The sequence below is a fragment of the Taurulus bubalis genome, assembly GCF_910589615.1.
Source record: "Taurulus bubalis genome assembly, chromosome: 6".
Taxonomy (NCBI): domain Eukaryota; kingdom Metazoa; phylum Chordata; class Actinopteri; order Perciformes; family Cottidae; genus Taurulus; species Taurulus bubalis.
This window is the reverse complement of record NC_136594.1, coordinates 16,605,790-16,628,356: the sequence shown is the minus strand read 5'-3', so window position 1 is coordinate 16,628,356 and position 22,567 is coordinate 16,605,790. Positions and strand designations below refer to the sequence as shown.

The 22,567-nt window shown below is 42.6% G+C and overlaps 1 protein-coding gene across 1 annotated transcript in view; it reads left to right on the top strand.

Moving 5' to 3' along the window:
- Nucleotides 1-760: 760 nt before the first annotated feature.
- Nucleotides 761-22,567, top strand: part of grk4 (G protein-coupled receptor kinase 4) — a 39,119-nt gene continuing 17,312 nt past the window's right edge. The window contains exons 1-5 of the mRNA XM_079220338.1: nt 761-1,104; nt 13,197-13,292; nt 18,322-18,434; nt 19,464-19,541; nt 20,419-20,519. Coding sequence (XP_079076464.1) covers nt 1,053-1,104; nt 13,197-13,292; nt 18,322-18,434; nt 19,464-19,541; nt 20,419-20,519 — 440 coding nt within the window. The 5' untranslated portion in view covers nt 761-1,052. The remainder of the gene's footprint in view (nt 1,105-13,196; nt 13,293-18,321; nt 18,435-19,463; nt 19,542-20,418; nt 20,520-22,567) is intronic.

Sequence of the window (22,567 nt, the reverse complement as noted above, 5' to 3'; positions counted from 1 at the left end):
AATCTTTTCAAGAACAACTTCATCCATTACTTTACAACTCCCACATTGTCCCTTGAAAGGCACACGACTTCTCTCCTCTCTTTCTGCAGACACACACTCTTCTCCGAGCATTGTGGGCTCAGTCGATCCAAAAGTCAGATTAGAACACAGTCACAGTCACAGTGTGTGGTTGTGAGGAGGAGAAAACCGGTGTGGTATCTCTTTTCTCCAGGCTGTACGACCCACCCGGCATAATGTAACAACTTTAAAACCCTCACACCATTGTTCACACGACACACGGTCTGTATCAATCCTCTGTGGCAAAAGGCATTCATGTTGCCTAACGACACATTAGCCGGCAGCAAAAAGCTGTAAAGCAGGAAATCATAGGAAGGAAAAGTTTACTTATTAGTATTTTGTATTCATGCTTGGATAAAAGGCCATTTCAGAATGATTATTTCAAGGAAACATCTTTTTCCCCCCTAGATGTTTCCAGTAGGCTCTCGCTCATGTGGTTGAGGAGAGGGAAACTTGCAGCAAACCACACACATAAAGCACGTTTTAATCCGAAACTGCCACACAATAAATGTCATAACGATCCATAATTTCAGGAGACTAAGCCTAGGAAATAGCATGCATGTACGTCTGAATGCACTTGTGTGTGAACGTGTGTGTGGTTGCAGTGGTTGTAAATTGATCCCGCCTACTCTCGCTGGTTCGTTGTGCAGAGGAGGGGGAGGAGGAGGAGGAAGAGGAGGAGGAGGAGGGAACCGAAGCAGGAAGGAAGGCAGGCAGAGAGGGAAGGGAGGCAGGCTGTGAATGCTAACAAGCACCGTCGTAATCATAGTGCTCCGTAGGTCGGGTTTGATAAAAAAAAAAAAAAAAAAAAAACGTCTTGCCATGGAGAGGAACGACGAACACTATTAAACACCTACTATGCGCCAGTGTCGCGTTCGCCCCGTGCGCGTGCAGCAGCCTCACCGTCGTCGGCACGTTTGATCAGAAAGAAAAAAAAACGTCTTTTTTCCGCTGAGTGAAATGTATCGCGACTGCTCGGGATTCACATTCTGACAATGGAGATTGAAAATATCGTGGCCAACACGGTTCTCCTGAAGGCAAGAGAAGGTAAGCACAGCTGAATGGCAACAAGAAGGAATGAACATTTTTTTTTTTTTTTTTAATCTTTTCTGTGTTTCCCCCCCACCCCACTCCCCTTTACGCCTCTACGACATGGCCACGGACGAGCCCGAGCTTTCGGCTGTCCTCCTCGGGATCTTTTTATGCTTTCTCCGTGTCCCATCCCTGCGTAGCGCTTTGTCTCTGGTCAGACAGCGAACATATTCCGTTAAAAACATCTGTTTGCACACCAACAACACACATATTTACCGGGCCGGTTAACGCGCAAGGCCCAGCGGGCTGGAGATGAACAACGCAGGGAGTGTTTGCAGCATCGCGCTCAGATGGCAGTGTGAGGCGATCGAGCGAAACAATTTCACACAAGCACCAGTGGTTTTGTGGATATTTACAATTTAACGATGACATAATAGGATAATGAATGGTGTTCACGTCACACGCTTTTTTAATTGTTGACCAAAAAAACCAAGCTGCGCAGTGAGGCTCGGCGCTTGCGGCGCAGCCTCTTTCTCTCTGTCGTTGTAGGGTTCAATACGTGCGTGAAAAGCCCAATTAAGAAATGTAACGTGAACTTGTGGTATTATTTGACGCAGAAGTATGCCACTGCATTATTGCCGCTTGGCTGTTGATACGGAGCTAGTGGGAGGGAGGAATACTGTTATAGTGGAGGCTGTAGATGCAGTGGGAGACTGGGAGAGGGCCCACCGTGTTACTAACCCCGCGGCCCAGGCGCTGAAGCCCCGGGTGTGCACGCTGCTCAGCGGGCCGGTGATCCCGCAGCAGCAGCTCACCTGGAGGTGGACAAGAAGCGAGGGTCCATCTGTTTTCCAGAAGATGCGGAGCAGCCAGTGAGTGGGCGCAGGATGGGTGTACACCACTGTATCAGCTGCCAGTGGAGGGTGAAAAGGTGTTATTACTAGTCAACGATTTCCACTTCTGTGTTTTTTCTTTTTTTTCTGTCTTTCTCTGTATCTCTCTCTTCCAATCGGATTGGAGGCCAGCATATGTATGGCCTCTGAGGGTATAGTCAAAGTTGATGCATTTCATGCGCTCGCTGCGCGGCTGCATGGCTCTGTGTGCGTATGTGCAGAGGCCTCCTCCCCCTGCTTATGGTTTGCATTATATTCGGACTGCGTCCAGTTCAAGACTACACGCCAACACTGCTGTGAAATGGATTATTCACAGCAGCAGTGAATCCATTTCATAGCAGCAGCAGTTGCTCCTTACGAGGCACCTGGCTTTCCTTTACCTGTCTTTTTTAAATGGTGCTTGGCGTTGCCAGGAGTGTTTCTCGTGACGGGTACACTGTACGCTGATCGGATCCACAGCCTCAGTACCTGTCAGTGTCCTCAGCTAGAGGCCCTCAGCAGTGAGGATAGGATGCATGCAGAGACCATATGTGGAACAACTTCACCATCACTTATTTAGCTTCAATGGTAAACGATTGGTGCAGAAACATTTGGTGACTTAATCATTAGGTGATCATTTGACATGGAACTTATTGTGATTTTCAGTAATCATTTGAGTCGTTGGTCAAATTTAAAATACCAACCAGTTATTTACATTTATTATTATAAGATTGATCTACAAATAAAGCAGTCAGTAATGTCAGTCTTAATTAGGATTTTGGATATAATTTGCGCCCCTGTGCCACGTCAAATATGTTGAATAAGTCAGTGTTGTTTTTATATTTCTCCCTGCTATACCATTCACTGTGTTAATTAGCACTCAGATTAAAACCGCTAATGGCTCCCAATTTATCCTTTTACGGTGCACAGGAGACTAATTTGATTTTAATTCGGCTTTCCAGAGATGGGTGTTTGCAGCTGTCAAAGTGTCACAGTGACAGTTGTGAACACTGCCAGCGTACCGAGCTTTTAACGCACAAATCCAGACAGAAAACAGCTCCTGTGGATCAGAGGTCAGCTGCCTTTTTATTCAAGAGTCCCTCCTCAATCACCTTCGTGCTAAACGACATCAAGGCCTCTGCGAGCAGTGGAGAGGTGCTGGGAGTCAGTCTACCAGCTGCCTCGACTGGTTCCCATCCACTGAGTCAGCAAGAGTTTGCCCTGCCGATGTGTCCTTGAGCAAGACATTAAATCAGTTTTTACTGTAACTCTGACCTCGCTGTGGAGACAGGAAATGACAAACAGTTTTCCAGCGTACTAATAAACAGGCACGGTGCATAAACAATCATTTTGTTTGCTGATACGCTGAATTAACTTTTGCTTATTAAGGTCATCCTACACGTCTGTTGGTACCTCGAGGACCTTTGGGTCTGGCCACAAGATGCTCAAAACTTTGGACTTTTTTAGTCAACTTTTACACACCGGGTGAAGTGAAACTGGGTGGCCAGAGGGAGAGTGTTATGACAGGGTGTGTCCAGCCTTTCACAGTAGAAATGACATGTCAAGGGAAGTGGTTTCTGTGTTGTAGAGATGACACACCTCCCTGCCTCTATGAAATGTATACATTTAGAACAGAACATGGAAAGGAAACCTAACACATTTTACAGTATTTCAATTAGTCTTTTGCCTTCGGGCCCCTCGGACTGCAAGAAGTCACGATTGTGTATAATTGTAATAATAATAGCTCCCATGATAATGTTACAGAAAGTTTTGGAAATGGTGTGTGTGAGAATATAAGAGGATCATTAGGTTATGTGGATGTAAAACCTCAGCCAAGCATGAGTTAATTTCAACACATTCAACATAGACTCATGCAGTATCACATCAGAAGTTTCTCCTCAATAATTGTATCACAGTATCATAATTTTCACCTTTTTTTTGGAGTAGTATTCAATATATTCAGTATATATCTATGAATTGTAGAGTTCGGCCGATACATTAGAGGACCTGTTTTGACAGCTGATATTGTTTTATCACAGACTGTATTGGAGAAAACTTGGAGCACAGAATGCAGTTAAAAGCACTTGAGATCATTTAGAAACAGTGTTATCATACTTTGTCCCGCAGACTCCACTGTTTACAAAACTTTGCAGCACCTGAGTTGGCGGGGCACACTATCATAGCTGAGCAGATGGCGGTGTGAAGTCTGTTGAGAAAATCTATGTTTACTCTTCAGCTGTAAAAAAAATCCTGCCTCCATTACATGTATTTGTCAGAGCTCTTTAACAACCACATTGGAGTGTCCTTTTGATCAACTTAACATAAAAAAGATGGTTTATATGAGGTCGGCAAACAATTATTGATACAAACTGATACATTTCCTCTTCCTGGACATACAGTTGTATCTCAATAAGGAAGCTAGCAGTGCTGAGTAGCCACTGGAACATTTACATCCGACATATTTTCCTCTCTCCGACTTAAAACTTTATACATAAAGTTCAACAGAATTTTAAAACGTGACACAAGGAGCTTCTGTACAACATGTCTGTTTTATATCATCTGCTGAAATTAATTTACCCTTACTGTATTGTCTACTGCTTCATTTTGAGTGAAGGTGCACCACATCAACAGTAGGAGGATCTGGATGTTATAGTTTTTTTAGGGGGAATTCTTGAATTGGACACAAAATCTGGTCAGTTTCTGACCCCTAATATTGATGGCTGTAAAATTTGGGTTTTGTTGTCAGAGCTTTTAATTCAGTTAGAGAAAGACTACGTTTCCCAAAATTCCCTACGAGAGCTACAGTTGTCTTGTTGCATTCAGCCATGAGTTTATACAGTTGGTGGTTGCTTGGTTGAGCATGACAGAAAGAAGTTGAGAAAAGTCAGTAGCACCCTGTAGTAAAAGCACAATGTGTTGGATGTCTGCAATGCATTCTGGTCAATCAAGGTTTGTCATTGAAGAACCATTTTTTTTTATATTTAAAGTTTGTAAAATTCCTCAAATAAAAACACTTAAGCTTTATTAAAGCTGCATTGGCAATGCATTGATGTGACTTTATGTTCTCAATATCTGTGAATAAGTAACATGCACTCCTCAAAGGCACACCGTTGCCACAAAAGTGTTGTAGGAAGAAATCAAAAATGTAATTTTGAGTTGATAAAAATGTGCAGCTATTCAGTGAAATAAACCGCCGTCACTGCCTTTTGTCTCCGTTCTAAAGATTCAAGCTTTGGTAGATAAATGTGTCTGTGCTAAGAAGCAATGGAAATACCCAAGAGGAACAGCATTTAGATGTGTAGCTGAATGTTATTACTCTTTAATACAAACTTGTATGCAACAGGGACATGAACATATGGTCACCAACTTATTACGTTTCCACACATTTGTTAATATTCAAATATAAAGAGAGACTGGACAAAAAAATCCCTCTTCCTGGAATCACATTTCATTAGATCTTTTTCCGCTTTGTTTTTTTTATCGTTCCTACCGTCTTCATAAAAAGGAAGGAATGTGAACGGTCCGGTGCTCACATTCCCCGGACAAATAGTTGAAACTAATCCTGTTTATACAAGTTATTTCCACCTTACAAGTTAGAAGCTCTTTTTTTTTTTTTTGCCATAGAACATAATGTATGAAAGAGGATCTACGTCTGCTTTTGGAGTCTCTCACCTCTCTCTGCTCTCTGCCCCCTCTCCACCACCCTTCAAATTGTAGGCCAGCAGGTCCTCTCAGACCACTTGTGAGGGTTTTCCTGTGACGTTAGCCAGCGTAGCTTTATTAGTTTTGTGGTCATCGCTAGGCTAACACTTGTTGTCATCACTCTGGGGTGTTTCCTCCAGCTGAGGCCCATAAAACACATTGCTTTGTGACTGTCCCTTGATGTGGGACTCATTTTACAGTTATTACACCCACAAATGGGCTGTGCGGGGAACGAAACGCAGTGTGTTGCGTACGCAGCCAGGCTGCATGGCACTAGCAGCGACGCTTAGCTGGGTGGCTACTTGGAGGTTCATTAGCACAATTTCTTGGCAAGCTGACTGAGCATGAAGAGGCACTTTTTGAAGCACTTTGTGAACATCATAGGGACGTTGTTCCAGCTGCCTTATTAAATGTTAAATGGCCGTTCTTCCTGTGAGAACCCAGCTCTCAGCATGTGTACGGCTGAGTGTATTTACAAGTTGTTATGGTTCAAGTTGAGATTTATTTTATCTGAAAAGAGTTTTTAAAGGCCTGGCAGAGTCAAAGTCTAGTAGCAAGTGTATTAAATGTCAAAGGTCCTTCATCAGTCTGCCTTTTTGAAACAATTTTGGCATCTGCCCTTGGTTGAGTAGTTTTATGTTAGTCCTTCTATCAACCATGGCTTGAAGGTGTTATCACAGATAATCTTCAAGGTGTAAAATGTGCTGTGTGTTCCACACCCAAGGGCTCAGTGCTGGAGAAGCTGCTGTTGTGTGTTCGTGCTCTTTCAACTAGGCCGTGAAATTAACCAGTGTGGCCCTTCATCTGAGAGACAGCTGTAGATAACATATAGATGATAAACCTTTCAGTCTGTCCTCTTACTCAGTCCAACTCTGTGCGTCTTGCTCAAGTTTAGTCTCACCGTGTTGCCTCGCCATCCTTCCCTCCCCCTTCTCCCTCAAGACGCTGTGAAAACAAGGGTCATTTTTCAAGCATGTCTCGGCTCGATTTAATGGAATATCTCGAGATATGGGGCAGAGGAAGGAAAGGTCTTGCAAAACACCACCGCACGTCGCTGGAATGAGAGAGCGCATGTTTATGTGCAGTGTATGTGTGTTTTTTATGCTCAAGTGAAAAACCGCATATTCTGCCTCGTGTTTGTAAGAGAGAGGGACGTCTGGCCGTAGAGAATTATTAAAGGCAAAACAAGAGGAGAAAACTGTTTATATGGGGGAGGGGAGGAAGAAGCTGAAGTAAGGAAAAAAAAAGGAAGGGGGCATGTGAGAGAGGTGAGGATCACAGGAGGGCCTCTCTCTCTCTCTCTCTCTCTCAGCTGATGTGTGTCTTTCAGTGCAGGTATACAGACGGATTACCTTATGCAAACATTGGGCCTTTGCTTTGAATGGGCAACACAGATACTCGCAGCTAATGTTTTCCTTATCAGGGGCTACTCCAGCCAATCGCACACTGTATGTGAGAGAGCGACTGGGAAAGCAACAGGCCATTCATTTATCATGGCAAGGCTCCATTGTGTGCATGCTCATAATACAATGGGACTAAACTATGCATGACCCTCTCTCATTTCCTACAATTTAAGTCATATTTTTTAGGGAGTACCGTGGCCGTCCGATCCAAACATCCACGATGTGACTGCTGCAGGGTGGGGGTCAGATCTAGCGAGGTATGGGCTGGTACCAAATATTCAGGGTTTGATTACATTGGCCAAAAATAACTTGGTAAACATTGTTATCAGTGTTTTTCAAGTTAGTAAAATGCTGTTGGTGCCAAAATGTAGTGGCTTACCAAACAGCACATTTGGCTTTATACCTTTCATTTACTTTTCTCCATTTTATGCTCAGCAGATTTCTTTTTTTATTTAAGCTGATCTTTAACCTCCATGCTGTTTTAAAAAAAAAAGTTAGTGTTCAGGTAACTAAACCTTCTTGCACACATTGTATGCCACTGTGTGCGAACGCGTAGCTGACTTGCTCTGAAGCGGATCGTGTGACGATGTAGCTGCTGGCTGCCTCGGTCGGTCTGCCACTGTCATACACGAGCTGGATTCGCTGGCCTCGTGGCTGTTATTCAGAGTGTCAGCATGTGACATGTGTTCATCAGATGGGTGAGCGGCTTCTCGCATATGGCGATGCAAAATGAAGACGGGTTGTGAAGACGGCAGCGCCACACGCTTCTGTGTTCACAGAAACATCTGAAAAAGCTGGGAATCACAGCAGTAGAAGAAGTTGCCATTTTCCCTTTTTATTAATGCTTTTATTTCATCAAAGCTATCGCTTTAACTTTCTCAGAATTACCATTTAGTCTCTTATTAGGGTTGCAAATAGTCTCTTCATGTGTGCGTTTATGCACATAATTACCCGTTTGATTTTTCAGTGAACACAGAGACGTGTTATTGTTTCATTTGGATGAATTGAACTATATAGTAATGTTGCGAGATTACTATTAATTGTTCGTTTTTTTTCAGCAAATTGTGAACATATTTCCATTAAAACGTTCCCAGAGCTCATAGTGGCTTTGTAAAATGTTGTGTTTTAAGTTTTGGACCGTTGCTAATTCACTTTATTTTCATACAAGACAGATATTTCTATAATAATAACATAATATTTCTATGTAATTGTTTTCACTTTAACTGTGGAATGTGAAATGGGTTGTAAACTTTATTTAACAGTTTTTTTAAAAACTGAATAAATCTGAATTGGTATAATCTGCAGGAACTGTTGGGACATGGATGAGTCGGCCTGAGACGATACTTCCACAGTCTACTGTCTCTGGATCCTTCTCCCACTTGAGATGAAAGGGAGAGGGGAAAGGGAGGACAGGGAGCGGAGCATATTTGGGATGGTGTTGTCCTGCACTTGCATTAAGAGCATAATGTGAATACAGAGAGCTGAGACAGCAGAGAACCATGGATGTTGATTTTTATACTCATTAATAAAGTCATGGCTCTCTCCAGACAGCCCGACATACACACAAAAGCTGCATGAAAATATTCTCCATCTACTCTCTTTGTGTATTTTCTTTCTGTTCCCCAGACTCCCATGTCTTAAATACATCGAACCGGACTTTAAAATGTAGGAAACGCACCAAAACCCACCTCAGACAAAAAGCAAACATTGTTGGTGTGTCCAGCCCTTCTTTTGAAAGAGCTGCAAGTGACATAGAAGTGCTGGATAGTGATTAGCCAGGGACTTTCAGAAATGTTGTTACTTGGCAAAACAACTCTTTGCAGTGATGCCTTTTGGCACTTTGTGTCCCCTTTTAAAAAAAATAACAGACTGTTGGATTGTATTAACAAAGAAGGAGGGGACTATAGTTACCGTAAATTGTTTTAAACGAGCTGAGTGTAATGTTCGGCCATCCATTCATCTGTGGCCAAAGCTGTCGAGTATTTTTTTTTAAATTGTCTTTCTTTTTTGTTGGATTGCTGACAGCAGAGAGTGACAGGAAGCACGGGGGAGCAGAGAGAAGGGGATGATGTGAGGCCAGTCGTTGGTAACACGTAAACATGTCTTAACTTCTGTGCGACCAGGAGGACCTCGCTCTCTGTAAATCTTTTAAGGAAAGGAATGTGCATCCTCAGTTGAAAGGCATGTCCCCTGATTTGACACCAGTCTTTCTCAACATGTTCCAACATTTGACTCTTGTCACTGGCGCACATGCGTAGATTTATCCTGTGCGATGATCTCAGCGCTGCTGGCTGTTCCTCGGCTATGAATGAGCGAAACTGCTCTGAAGTCGGTGTTTATGGAGGGCCCCGCTCTCTCGGAGGGGAGAACCAAAGTTAAATAAATACTTGCTCCATCCTGTCTGCATTAAGGGCCTGCACACATGGCTTTGACGTCAGAGTGACATTAAACAGGGTGGGGTGGCCAGCCAACACCGACTCGGCATGTGCTCACGTGCACTCTCACACACACACACACACACACACACACACACACACACACACACACTTCCATAGCTTGCTATTAAATCCCTGTCTTTCTTTTCTTCTTTGTTCATTTAGTTGTTTTCCTCGATCTTTCCTTCTCTCTTTAGGTGATGTTTCTCCCCTGTGTGTCTTTTTCTTCATGTATACACACATTGTCACTTTCAACCTTTATTGGCACTACGAATCTCAACACTTAAATTTCCCTCTCACAACATCTTCTGATTGGGAAGAAGTCAATCTATGATTGCTACTTGCTACTTTTTGTTGAACTGGTTTGACTATCATTGCGTTTTTGGCTCAAGTGTGTGCGCAACTGGTTATCATCAGATTGTGCGTAATCCAACATTTATCTTTGATGTGCTTTTTAAAAATTATTGTTTCCTTCAACGAAGAGAGTATATTTTTTTTGGGGGGGGGGGAGCATGCCCTGCAGCCTCACAACTGGTCTTTCAACATGCCTGTCAAGATCTAAAACCTGAGACTAGTGGGATCTTATAACCGTTAGCAAAACATCTACGAGGAGTTCATCTCATAATGCTCCTGAGTCCTACTATAGTGTGTTTGCAGTTGTTATTGTTTACTGTGAACATAGGAAAAGACTAAAAAAGTGTGAGTAAGTCTGCAGTAATGGAGGTATGGGGGTGTTTTTGTCGAGGTGAGAGCATGAACACTGTAAATGCTTGTGTGTGTGTGTGTGTTGGGAAGGTGTTGTTTTGCAGGTGTTCGACCACAGTGACCCCCTGTATGTGTTTGTGTTGAAGCTGTTGCATGTCACTGCCGGACCAGCTGGTGGCTGGTGAACTTCGGGGCAGAGGATTTCCCTCTCTGTCATCCTCAAACCATCACAGTCTACGTAGTTCGCTCGGGCCAGTTTGTTTGCTCAGGGTTTTAAAACATCAGTTTGAAGTGATAGGAAACACAGCAGCGTGTGCCCAAAGATAGTCGAGGGTTTTAATTAGCGGACTCTGAAATCAGATGTGTGTCTCTGTAGAAGGTGCTTTCTGTCCTTAAAGGCCGGTTTGGTAATCTTGAGAAACTAGAACGAGTACGCTACATGTAAAAAAATTATCCAACCGAAAAATCCATCCCAGTGTTGCCAATTCTTTTTCAGTGAAAGTAGCTGCAGCACTAACTCCAAAAGTTGCTAAATTTATCAAGAAAGTTAATCAACACTGACGTCCGTCCCTTCAGGCCGCCCTCCAAAGCCACTCCCCCAAAATAATAATAATTATGAAAGTAAACAAAGAAAATGACTAGTGTTAGGACTCACAGCTGTTAAGAAAGCAGCTTATGGAAGACTGCGGTGAGTGCACCGGCAAAATACGTTCAGGCAGGCAAGTAGCATTAACTTCGTGCCAGATGAAATGATTGGATGGGCTTTTTACAGTCCTGCGGACAGATAAGTGATGTTTGTCTGTTTTTTTTGTCATTTGATTAATCGATTGCTCTCAGGATGTAATGAGAACAAAAATATCAAATGTGTTTTTGAAGAAAACTGCCAACCCCCGCCTTTAATCTCCCTCACTAATTTTCTACCATCTAAAAAAACATCAAAACCACTGTTGACACTGTTTAGTTTGTTTTAATGATAGAAACCTGTACGAGCAGTACTAAAATGTCTCTGCCATGTTTACTTCTCGTTTAATTATTTGCTTTCTAACTTGATCGGCCCTTTTTTCTTCTTGATTTGTGATGTTTTAAAGTAAAGTCAAAGCTGATATAAAATGCATATACATATTATGCATGTTATACATGTCCCTCTTCCACCTATAAAATAGTTGACTCTGAATGCTTTATATTCTTCTTATCTTATTCAAATTGAAATAAGCTTTATTGGTCTGAATGTGTACGATACTGCTAAAGCTAAATTAAATCACAAGATCAGTTACAAAATCAATTACTTATCATACTAGTTAAATGTTAATATTGATGCTTAGTTTCTGTGTTCTACTCTCTTGTCTTTAATGTCTTTTAAAATGTCTCTTGTTTATTGTATATCATATGTACGACAAGAGCAACGTGTAACCGGAGTCAAACCATGTATGTGTACACACACACATGGCCAATAAAGCGGATTATGACTGATTTGACAGTCAGTAACTTAAATCATAGTTTTTCTAACTTTATACTGTACTGCCCAATTTTAAAAACGTTAACATTATATTTATATCTATCTATCTATCTATATATATATATATATATATATATATATATATATATATATATATATATATATATATATATATATATATATATATATATAATGCCTCAAAGTAAGGGCTTGCCTCTTCTAAATAGTACAACAAGTTAGATCAAAATGATGTAAATTTAAGAAAATTATATTTACAAACCTTTACAACTAAACTATTAACTATTGTCAAAACTATGTCAAACATTAGATTCAAAGATTACCGAAGCCTAAACTGACCATCTTTGATTTCATCTGACCAGGAGTGAAAAGTAAAACAATTATCCGTCACTGCGAGCTAAACACTCAACAAAGTCACGACTGTTTGCTGTCCTGGCTCCTCAATGGTGGAATGAGCTCCCCATTGACATCAGGACAGCAGAAAGTCTCTACATCTTCCATCGCAAACTAATAACACTTCTTTTTCGACTACACCTTGAATAAGGAAGCTAGCGCCGTAGTAGCACTTCAGTAGCACTTTAATGGCACTTACAGATAGCACTTTGTGGTTTAACTTTATTGAAGAAATTGTACTTTCTTGATTCTTGTTGTTCTGAGCTTGTACTCACGGTTGAATTGCACTTATTGTAAGTCGCTTTGGATAAAAGCGTCAGCTAAATGAAATGTAATGTAATTATGACTCTCAGTTTCGATCTCTCACACACACACACACACACTCTCTCTAAGCTTTCTTCTTGTCTCTTCAAAGGTCGGCTGCTTAAAGCTGCTACTTTGCAAATCAAAGCAGCATTTCATCAAATAACTCTGCTGACTTCTTCATCTCCAGCACTTTGTCCTCAAGGAATAAATACCTCAGTTCACCACACACACACACACACACACACACACACACACACACACACTAACACACCAGCAGGGACTAACACACCCCTGTTGGTGTTGCAATGAGCATTTCAGTAAAACATATGGAGTGACCTCGGTCCTTTTAGAGAGCACTGCTGTACCTTGAGGTCATTCACCCCTCATGCTGAAGGCCATCTCATCAACCGAGTGGAATCTCCAACGGCACCGTATGTGTTAGTGTGTGTGTGTGAGATACCGATAATGTTAAAGTAATGTTTGGCTCATGTTTGCTGCAGTGAAAGAGACGACGACGACGTGCGTACGTGCGCGTGCGTGCGTGCGTGCGTGTGTGTGTCCCCGTGTCCCATGATCTTTAAAGCTGTCAACATTCTTCACCCCATGCTCTGTCATGATGCATAGAGGCGTCTGGTGAGATGGACCAGCTGTCTCTGCCTCTGGTCGCTGCAAGGTCGGCATGCTTGCACTCACACTAGGCTAGATGTACTCTTGTTCTTGTGTTGACAATGCAAACCATTAGCTGTGGTTAAAGACTCCAAGCAATGTTGAAACAGTGACTTGATTGCTGATTAAAATGTCTCTCTGTGTCTCTCAGGTGGAGGAGGGAAGAGGAATGGTCGCAGTAAGAAATGGAAGGAGATGCTAAAACTCCCACACATCACCCAGTGTGAGGAACTACGCCGCTCTATCGGTAAGAAACTGCATGCGTGTGTGTGGCAGAAAGATATGGTGCCATGTTGTGTCGTTGGGGTGGGTCTGACTGCGGGAGGAAGTTCAGATTGGACTTCCTTCCTGTTTCTACCCGTCTCCACCCGCAGTTACAGGCAGGGGACAGGAAACCGTGTGTGTATAGATGTGTTCTTGTCTGACTCTGGGAATCCGTTTGCGCAGCCGTTTCTTAATCTCAAAGTCTCTCCGGACATTGTGTGCGTGTCCCACTGCCTATCTGTCTGCATGCAAGCCAAATCAAAATGTCTTCACTCCTGCTTCCTTCCTGTTCTCCACATCCAGGTTTGACTTGAAAGTAGGGCCAGGAGTTCTCTCTTTGTGATCCAGACAAGTGCTCTACTCCTGGGCTTCATTATCTCCTCGTCCCCCATCTTCCCACCCACCCTGGTCCTCTGAATGCCACAGCATTAGTGTGTGTGTGTGTGTTGTACGTGCCTCTGTGTGTGTAACAGTGCGTCACTGCTATCTCTGCCAGAGATTGCAGTGCTACCCTCCCCCACACACTCTCCCTCCCTCCCTCTTTTCTGTCTCCATGCCTCCCCCTCCCACTATCTGCATCTCTCTCTCTCCCTCCCTCTTTCCGCCACTTCAGAGGAACATAAGAGTGGCAGAACAGGATAGTTATAGAGAGAGCGAGTGAAAAACAGAAACAAACAGAGGCTTTTACCACGGGAGGAAAGATCTCTTTAGGACAGGAGTGAGTGAGAGAAACAACTTGAGGAAAGAAGAGAGGTTGAGTGAAAGAGAGGAACATACTCCCCACGGCGATATCTCTCACTGGGCGTCGATTGTGTTTCTCGTTGTTCTGTCTTCATATCACAAATCATCACTCGCAGATCTAACTTGAATGTGTCTGTCGCCAAGGCGGAATAGATTACCTGCTGAAAAAACAGCAGCACTCAAATGTCACCGTGAGTGTGAAGAAGCATTGTGGTTGTCATATCTTACATATTTATTCCCTTTCGGATTATAACTTTGAAGAGGATTCTAAAATGAGCTGTGTGTGTGTGCGTGTGTGCACACGCACACAGCAGCTGTTGAGGGTTATATATGTCACTATTACATAGATAGCCATTGCGTAATTTCCCTATCGCACCGAGCGCAGGATCAAAATAATCCCTTTTGCCTACTTAAACACACAGACCTGTAGACATGTACACACACACAGACACGCCGCAGAGACGCTCACACATACCCATACATAGTGTAGGCATAGTGGGTAGAAGGCGAGTAAAGCGACTGATAGCAGTGTCTTTGTTGTGTCTTGATAATGTCAGGCATTTGACCTTAGCCTTGATGAGTGTGCAGTACTTCTAGGAAGCCTAGATTACATTATGTGGGCTGCAGCCACTTTGTCTGCCAGCTTTAGGCCACTCTTTCTCCCTCTCGCTCCTCTCCTTCTATCTCCCCTTCCCGTTCTCTCTATTCTGGCCAATGCATACAGTACACCTGCACCTAGGGCTGTGCGGTATGGGCAAAAATTCATATCACGGTATTTTGTAAGATTCTGGCGGTTTCACGGTATATTTTTTTTAAACAAGTAAAGAGATTGATTCCATTAACAGCACCAGTCAACTAGACAGCAGTACTATCAGCAAGCCATCCATAGCTGCAACAGCAGCAGGCAGCAACATTGACTTTGTACAGTTTAATACTGGGAGCGCAGTGGAGCTACTTACAGTGTAACTGGGCTCAGTCATGGTTCCCACTTGTTATAAAATTACAGCGCCGATTGCATGGTGGGTAGAGTTTGCGCACAAAAAAAACAGGAAGAGACAGACCGGAAGACACGCCACACAAACAGCTGTTCGCCGCCCAACTTCCCAGCATTCAATTTGGCCGTTTAATTTTTAACCATGAGTGAACCAAGTTACACTGACAGCTAACGGCTGACGGCACCGCTGTCTAGTTGACCGCCGTAGCGCAACAACAGTTGTTACGTGTAATCACCGGTATGACGGTATATGAAAAATTCGTTCCGTATGGAAATCTGAAACCGGTATACGGTTTGAACCGGTATACCGCACAGCCCTACCTGCACCTATCTCTTTTCATCTCTGCCATGTTGACCTCAGATGTGTGCACACCCATTGCACACTTGTGCACATTTGACCATCAATGTCTTCTGAACTCACTCACTCTTGGCCTAAATCTGAGTTTTAATTAAGTTGTAATTGCAGCCTACTTTCCCGGCTCAGACGGTTGCTAGTCCAGGCTCGTTCAAGCTTTACAACTCTTCATTCTTTTCAGTCCTTTCATTTTCCTGTCTTTTTTTTTTCTTTCTGACACCTTGCTGTCTTGTATTTTCTCTCTAGTTTTTCTTCAGGACACAGGAGACAGTTCTCTTACGCAAAGAGGACATTTTTCGTTGGTGGAAGGACATCTTACTTTTTTCCATTCAAATGATGTAGAGCCTGGAATCAGCTTGGTCACTCACTCACTCACTCACTCACACACGCTAACCCAGAAACTGTTGGTTTCTTTTCAAGCCTTAGGTCCACTTTTTTAAAATTAATTAATTTCACTCTTTTCTTTTGTTGTACAGTTAGTTGACATGAACTCCCTCTGTAGTATGTGTGGCTCTAAAAGGAATATGCTATGTTTTTAGAACATTTGACTTGTTTACCATTTAGTTATGAAAACATAGATACTGAAATCATTCATGTGTCCCTGGGTTTAGATTGTTGCCAAGTCCCAGTTCTGTGTACCGTTAAAATGTAAACAAATTATGACAGAAAATAATACAGGATACACAGAACTGCTGAGATGACTCCCCGCTATATAAAGGTGGTGTGTGAAAGACGAGGCTTAACACTATCAGTATGTTGTGGGTTTTTTGTGGCAGAAGGCTCATAATGTCTTATACTTTATATATATAAAAAATAAATAAATAAATATCTGAAGCAGAGACTCAATCCCCTACCTTCATATACACATATTTGCGTTATGTTGAAAACCTGTCGACAAATAGGGAACACAAATCTAAACGATTATAAATTATTCTAGAATAACTATATATGTGGCATGCATTACTATTAGTAAGTGTCTATAGATAGATGCCATAAAAACTGAGCTAGGGTTTATTTAAAACATATTAAGTATCATCATGAAACCATCTAATTTCTTCATTTGGATTATGTTGGTTGACACATGGATGCTTTTGGCGTCACATATGTTGCCCACTGTCTCAGTTACTTAAAAACATGGAAATCCTTTCAAGAACATTGCTCAACAGTTTCTGTGACTGTTTATTATGCAAATTGGAGGGTTTCACCTCAAAGAGCGACCAATTGTGCTGCGATTCAGCAGGAACTACTAGCAATTAGAAAGAAACCACCATTAAATTCTCCCAGCAAAACCAGTTCTGGAGCGAGACACTGAAACCGTATCAAGAGGCTCATTGTTGGTTGAATGTTGGTGTAATGATATGCAGGAAAGGATGAAGAAAAGCCCTGTGAGAAAATATGAACCAAAATAAATAATCTGTAATCTCTAGCTATCTGTATGCTGAGAAGCAGATGCCAACGATCAAAAGTAAGAGAGCATTCAAAGATAATCTTCTTCTGAACCAGAATGGAGAAGTTGACTCTGTTGAATTTGGTTTGTTTCTGTCCACACTGCCCATAAGTAAACAAACCAGCTCATGAACAGAAGTCACATGTACTCAAGAAACCTCTTAATTGGACAGCATGTTGACAACTTGTCCAGTGATCGTGACGATACAGGCTTTGGATGGAAGTCAACACATTTGTTTGCATGGAAGTAAAAAGAGATCCACATTTTCGGGTATTAATAACATATCACTTTTCCAGATTAATCATCCACCTCCCAAAGTTAAAATAAACAGCTCCAAACACTTTTGCTTGACAGATGCCCGAAAATATCAATTATGAGTGTGAGGGGCTTTCCCAGCTCCAGCTGAACACAGCTGATAGGAAAACACCCAAAAAAGAAAAGAACAATGGCATAGTCTGAAAGCAAGAGAAAAGCAATAAAGTTAAAGATCTTCCAGTAAGATTTTCAGAGAGAGCTTTTGATCTTCAGAATTTAAAACACGGTGGAAGGGGAAGCAATAACAATATCATATCTTTGCACTCTACTGTTTGCTCACCAAAGCGATAAGCGGTTCTGTGGTCGTATAAGTGGTGAGTTTGAATGTGAAGCACTGTGCTGCAGAGCAGAGGGGGCTGCTGTGTAATAAACAGTGCAGCTGGGAGGAATGTTGTGAAGATTTGATTTACTGTCGGAGGTTGTCCTGTAGTTGTCACCACTCAATCGTTTTCATCCCATGCATCCCCTCCTCTACTCACAAGTACGCATGTGTACGTGAACGTGTATGGCCTATTTTTGATTGTATGTTTATCGTGTGTGTGTGTGTCTGTCTGTCTGTCTGTCGGTGTGTGTCCTTACGTCCTTACTGTCAACCAGTGATGGAAAACTTCCAGAGTCTTCTTCCTCATTTTGTGCCAGAGGAAATATGACTCAAATGGACGCCATTAGTCCTAATAGGCTGAGGCCAGCTGCACAGAAGACACACACACATAGAAAACACAGACATGCAGCGTGTTTGTTTTTCGCATGTCGTAGCATACGCAAACATACTATTTAAGGGACTTGCTTTTTTCTTTTTTTCTCTCTTGCCCGTGTAGTATGTCTGCATTTTAAAGTATGTTTGTCAATGGGATTAGCTTTTTTTAGCGAAGTTAAAGCATTCAACATCTCCAGCTCCCATCTATTAGTTAGCCTACGACCGTTGTCTAACTCCAAGGATATGTTGTTGTTGTTATAATTTTTAGCCTGGATGGTTAAAACTGTCCAGTACAACAAATACAAAGGCAAGAGAGAGTCATAAAAATAAAGATTGTTTTATAGAGAATACTTTTTTTTCTTCTGTAATTCCTACTGCTTGATGGGTCCCCAGGTTTAGATCCACTGTGATAGAGTATTTTTCTAGTGTAATGACGTTCCTCCATCTGTCTCCCTCTCCTCAGACAGGGACTACACCAGTTTATGTGAGAAGCAGCCCATTGGTCGGCTGTTATTCCGTCAGTACTGTGACACCAGGCCAGAGCTGAAGCGCTGCATCGAGTTTATGGATACTGTGGTAAGACTTTTACCATTACTCTGCTTGTTCTCTGATGTTCTTATAGCTATACTCTCTTCACACATCCTCTTTTACTCTTATGTTCTTTGGTCTCTCTGCGATTTCTCCTATGACACCAGCGCAGCCAACAGGAGAGGAAAGTTGGAGCTTGGTCCTTTGCTTGCTCTTGGCAGTAACTCAGGGTGGTGGGTGGGGTCGATGTAGGGGGGTGATTAGCGACTTAGACAGGCTGTCAGAGAGCAGCCCCCCCCCCCCCCTCTTCCTCCATGCACTCCTCAATGAGGTCAAGCCCACGTCAGAGGCAGGTCCCCTGGGTGAGCAGGCAAACACAGTCCCGAGCTTGTGTCTAGGCCCCTGGAGGTATGCGAGAAAGAAAAACAGGAGAGAATCATGCTTATTTAATAAGAACCCACATTAGTATTTTTCAAAGCAGGTAGACAGGCACGTAGGTACGTGACACAAACTCACTGACTGACAAAAATACAAGTAATGAAACAAGCAAGTTTGTTAGTGCTCAACATGCCATTAGTCTTACTAAAGGCATCGTGCCTTGACTGTGATGCACAGTCGCATTACTCGGACCATTCCTCTCCACCAAACAAAACACACGGCCTAAAGTGGCAAACGTCCGGACCCTCTCCCTGCCTACATATTTTCCCAAAAATGTAATTTGTGTTGCTGTGATGGGGTGACAACTGAGGCCTCATCCTGGTAGGTGACGGATGAAACGAGCGAAGCCTGGGGATGAACATGGTTGCCAGTTTGCTGCCTTGATGAGATGTTTGGTCACCTGTACCATCTCTGTAGTTATTTATATCATTTCTATTTAGATTTCTTCCTCTCTCTTGTTCCTCATTAACCCCTCTACCCTTCTACGTCTCTCTCGCTCTTCCTCCTGTCTTAACCGTCCTCTCTGCCTTCTGCTGGCCGTCTCTCTCTGACCTTATTTGGAGAGATATTAAAGATGGCTGAAGGAATACGACTTCCTGTGTCGTTGTGGTTGCTCACGCGTCTGTTCTTCTCCGACAGGCCATGTACCAGCTAGCTCCTGACGAGAAGAGGAGGGACTGTGGACTTAATGTTTTAGACACATACTTTAATAATGGGGTACGTTGCACGCTGACTCACTTCATAACAGGGCTGGTCAATATAGACATAACATAAGATTTGTAAATGTGCAAATGAAATCTTCCAGTTCTCATTGAACTGCAGGATTTTATTTAGTACATTAACACTGTCTTTTAAAATAATGTTAATTTGTTTTTAATATCCGTATGATGTATTGCTTTTATCATTACATTTTTATTTATGAATGACTAAATATTAGCCAAAGATGTGTCCCATTAGCATTGGTGTAACACTGGCACTCATTGGCATCTCAATCTGCAGCAGTATTAGGTCATGTTTACACCTCTATTTTGGTTCTCTTCGTTGGCCATTCTTGGTCGTGACTCAAACATGACTTAATTTCTTAATAAAAACATCGAGAAATAAAATAAAGAAACTGTAGTCGGAAGAAATGGGTTGAGTATATTTGAATGTATGAATGTGCCACATACCTATACCACACACACTCTTGTGGTTTTGTCTTGTCGTGTTCACAACCACAGCAAGACCCTTTTTTTTAAGTCGGTTTTCAATATTTTTTACCACATTCTCACCACTCTATATGAACTGGACCAAACTAATAAACGACCCAAAGATTCAGTGAGTTAACATAGTGTTTGAAAATACAAACAAAACGTTAAAGTTAAGAAGTCAAACAGGTGAGGTCTGTCCACAGCCTTAATGTCATGCCCCACCATTCAGACTGTACATACAAACGGAAGGAGTTAATAATGTGTTCATCTTTTTTCTTAGCCTTAATGCGCTGCAGCTTATTTGATCTCATCTTATATCACACCGTCGTCTGACTTTGTTTCTGTCCCCCTCCGGCTACCTGCCTGCCTCACCCCCCCCCATCTCTCTCCTTGTCACCCTCAAGTCGGCCGCCCATCTGCCAGACCTACCCCCGGATGTGGTCGCTGGGTGCCGGGAGAGGCTGGAGCAGACTCCTTGTAAGGAGCTCTTCAATGACTGCACCAAGTAAGTCTCTCTCTGGCACGTAGGTTTTATGTTTTGCCATTAACCAATAGAGTCTTGTTCCTTCAGAAAGTCTGTGTGTTTGTAATTTGTGTGTGTACTAGTGCACCCTGTCACTAGTGATGATGAGGGCAGCTGGCACCTGGTATGCAATGTACACACACACGCACACATGCACATGCACAGTGGAGGCGAATGAAAAAGAGCAGGGAGCAAAGAGAGCATCCGGACGGCTGGCATGAAAACAACAGCTACCTCAGTGTTCCACGTAAACACACACACTCTCACACACGCAAACACAGATTTACAAACACACAAACACTCTTGCAGGTGCTTGTGCTTCCTGCTCTGAGAGCCAGGAGAAGCGAACAGACCTGGGATTATTTCCTCGTTTGTATTTAGGATTGCACAGACTAACACACATTCACACACCTCCACGTAACTTTGTATTAGCCCATTACTTTTACTCTGTCACAGTTAGTTTCTGGTGCCAAGTGGATTAGATATATTGTAAAATAATAAGTTGTAATGTTTAACTTGGTAACGAAGTGTAATAATTAGTATTATATATGTTGGTCCATTATATTTTAATTTCCATGTTTCCTTTCTTACCTCTGATGGTTTTGTATTGATTATTGAGCAGTTAAAGATTGTTGATGTGTGCGATTGGTGGGCTGAAGTTCTGGTTATATATCATTCATTGTTGTAGCTTTTCTTGGTGTAATTAAAGTGAAAATCCTCACCAAAAAAACATTAGAAAATGCTTTGTATAGACAAGTATAATCCAAAATGTTGCTGGTTTGTGTAAAAGGTCCCAGGCCTTCTGCCTGACGACGGATTTAATTTGCTAGAATTTGTTTGTCAGGGACCATAGACAAAAACACCGATACATAAGCAGTACAATCCCCTTTTCATCAAATCAGTTTGATAAAAGAAAACAGAGGTTTGCTCAGTCCTGGCAAGAGCAAAAGACACACATATAAATGCTATGACCAGCCTCTGATTCACTTGAGCTTCCCCCGGGGAACACTGGAATCTACTCTAAGGCAGGCTGGAGAAATGGGAATCATTGTTGGGAAACTCAGTTATGTTCTCAGCCTGCTCTCCTGCTCTGGCACAACACATTTAGAGAGCTGCTGAGTTATACACTCAGTGAGGTTCAGAAGCTGCTCTTGCTGGTTGTGAAGAACAGATGAACTGTTGGCTATTTGATTTGTATTTATATTTTACATCCACTTGTCTAGACCAATAGCGTTGCTTAACAGTTTGGAGAGTGGCCAAATGAGCAGCACAGAAACATGGCAGGAGGCTTGTGATGGTGAGAAATAGCTTGTGTGTGACTGGAGCTGGAAGCACCTGTGTTTGAGGATGAACACAACACACCTGTCTTTGGCATCTCGGGTCATGTTCTGTTGGCCTGTTGGCATCTCTATTTTAACAGCTCTGGTAGTCAAAAGGGCACTGGGGAGGGCAGAGGGACTATGTGAGAGAGACAGATGCTGAAGCGCCACACTTTTTGGTGTGGGAAGCATCCAGGCCATTGAGACTTCTTGACCGGTATTAAAAGGGGGCGAGCGAGGAAAGCGACAGCCGGGCAGAGAGCACAGCACGAGGGGCCACGTGCGAGAGACCCTCGGAGAGAGTAATGGAAGGAGACCAAAGGGAAGAAAAGGAGAAATTGGGGTAAAGTGCGGAGAAATAGAAAGAAAGCATTGAGGAGAGCGAGGCGAAACAGCAGAGTGTACAAACACAGAACAACACAGGCACATGTTTGTGTTTCTGAAAGCCTTTGCAGCAGCAGCCACAGCTCAGATGTTTTTGAATGGGATTCCTGTTCAAGTTTGGTCATCAGTCCCACTATCATTATTATTTGCACTCCGTTGTGGAATTTTATATTTATTTTCACTTATTCCGACATGTAATTCTGTCCCAGGGCTTATTCACTTATTTCTCAGAGGGATAGCCTGTAGGAAAGCATGGTGCTGCATGTGGAAATGTGACTTTTGGCAGAGCCACACACCCACTAGCAGAAGTGTATTAGCTCACTCATG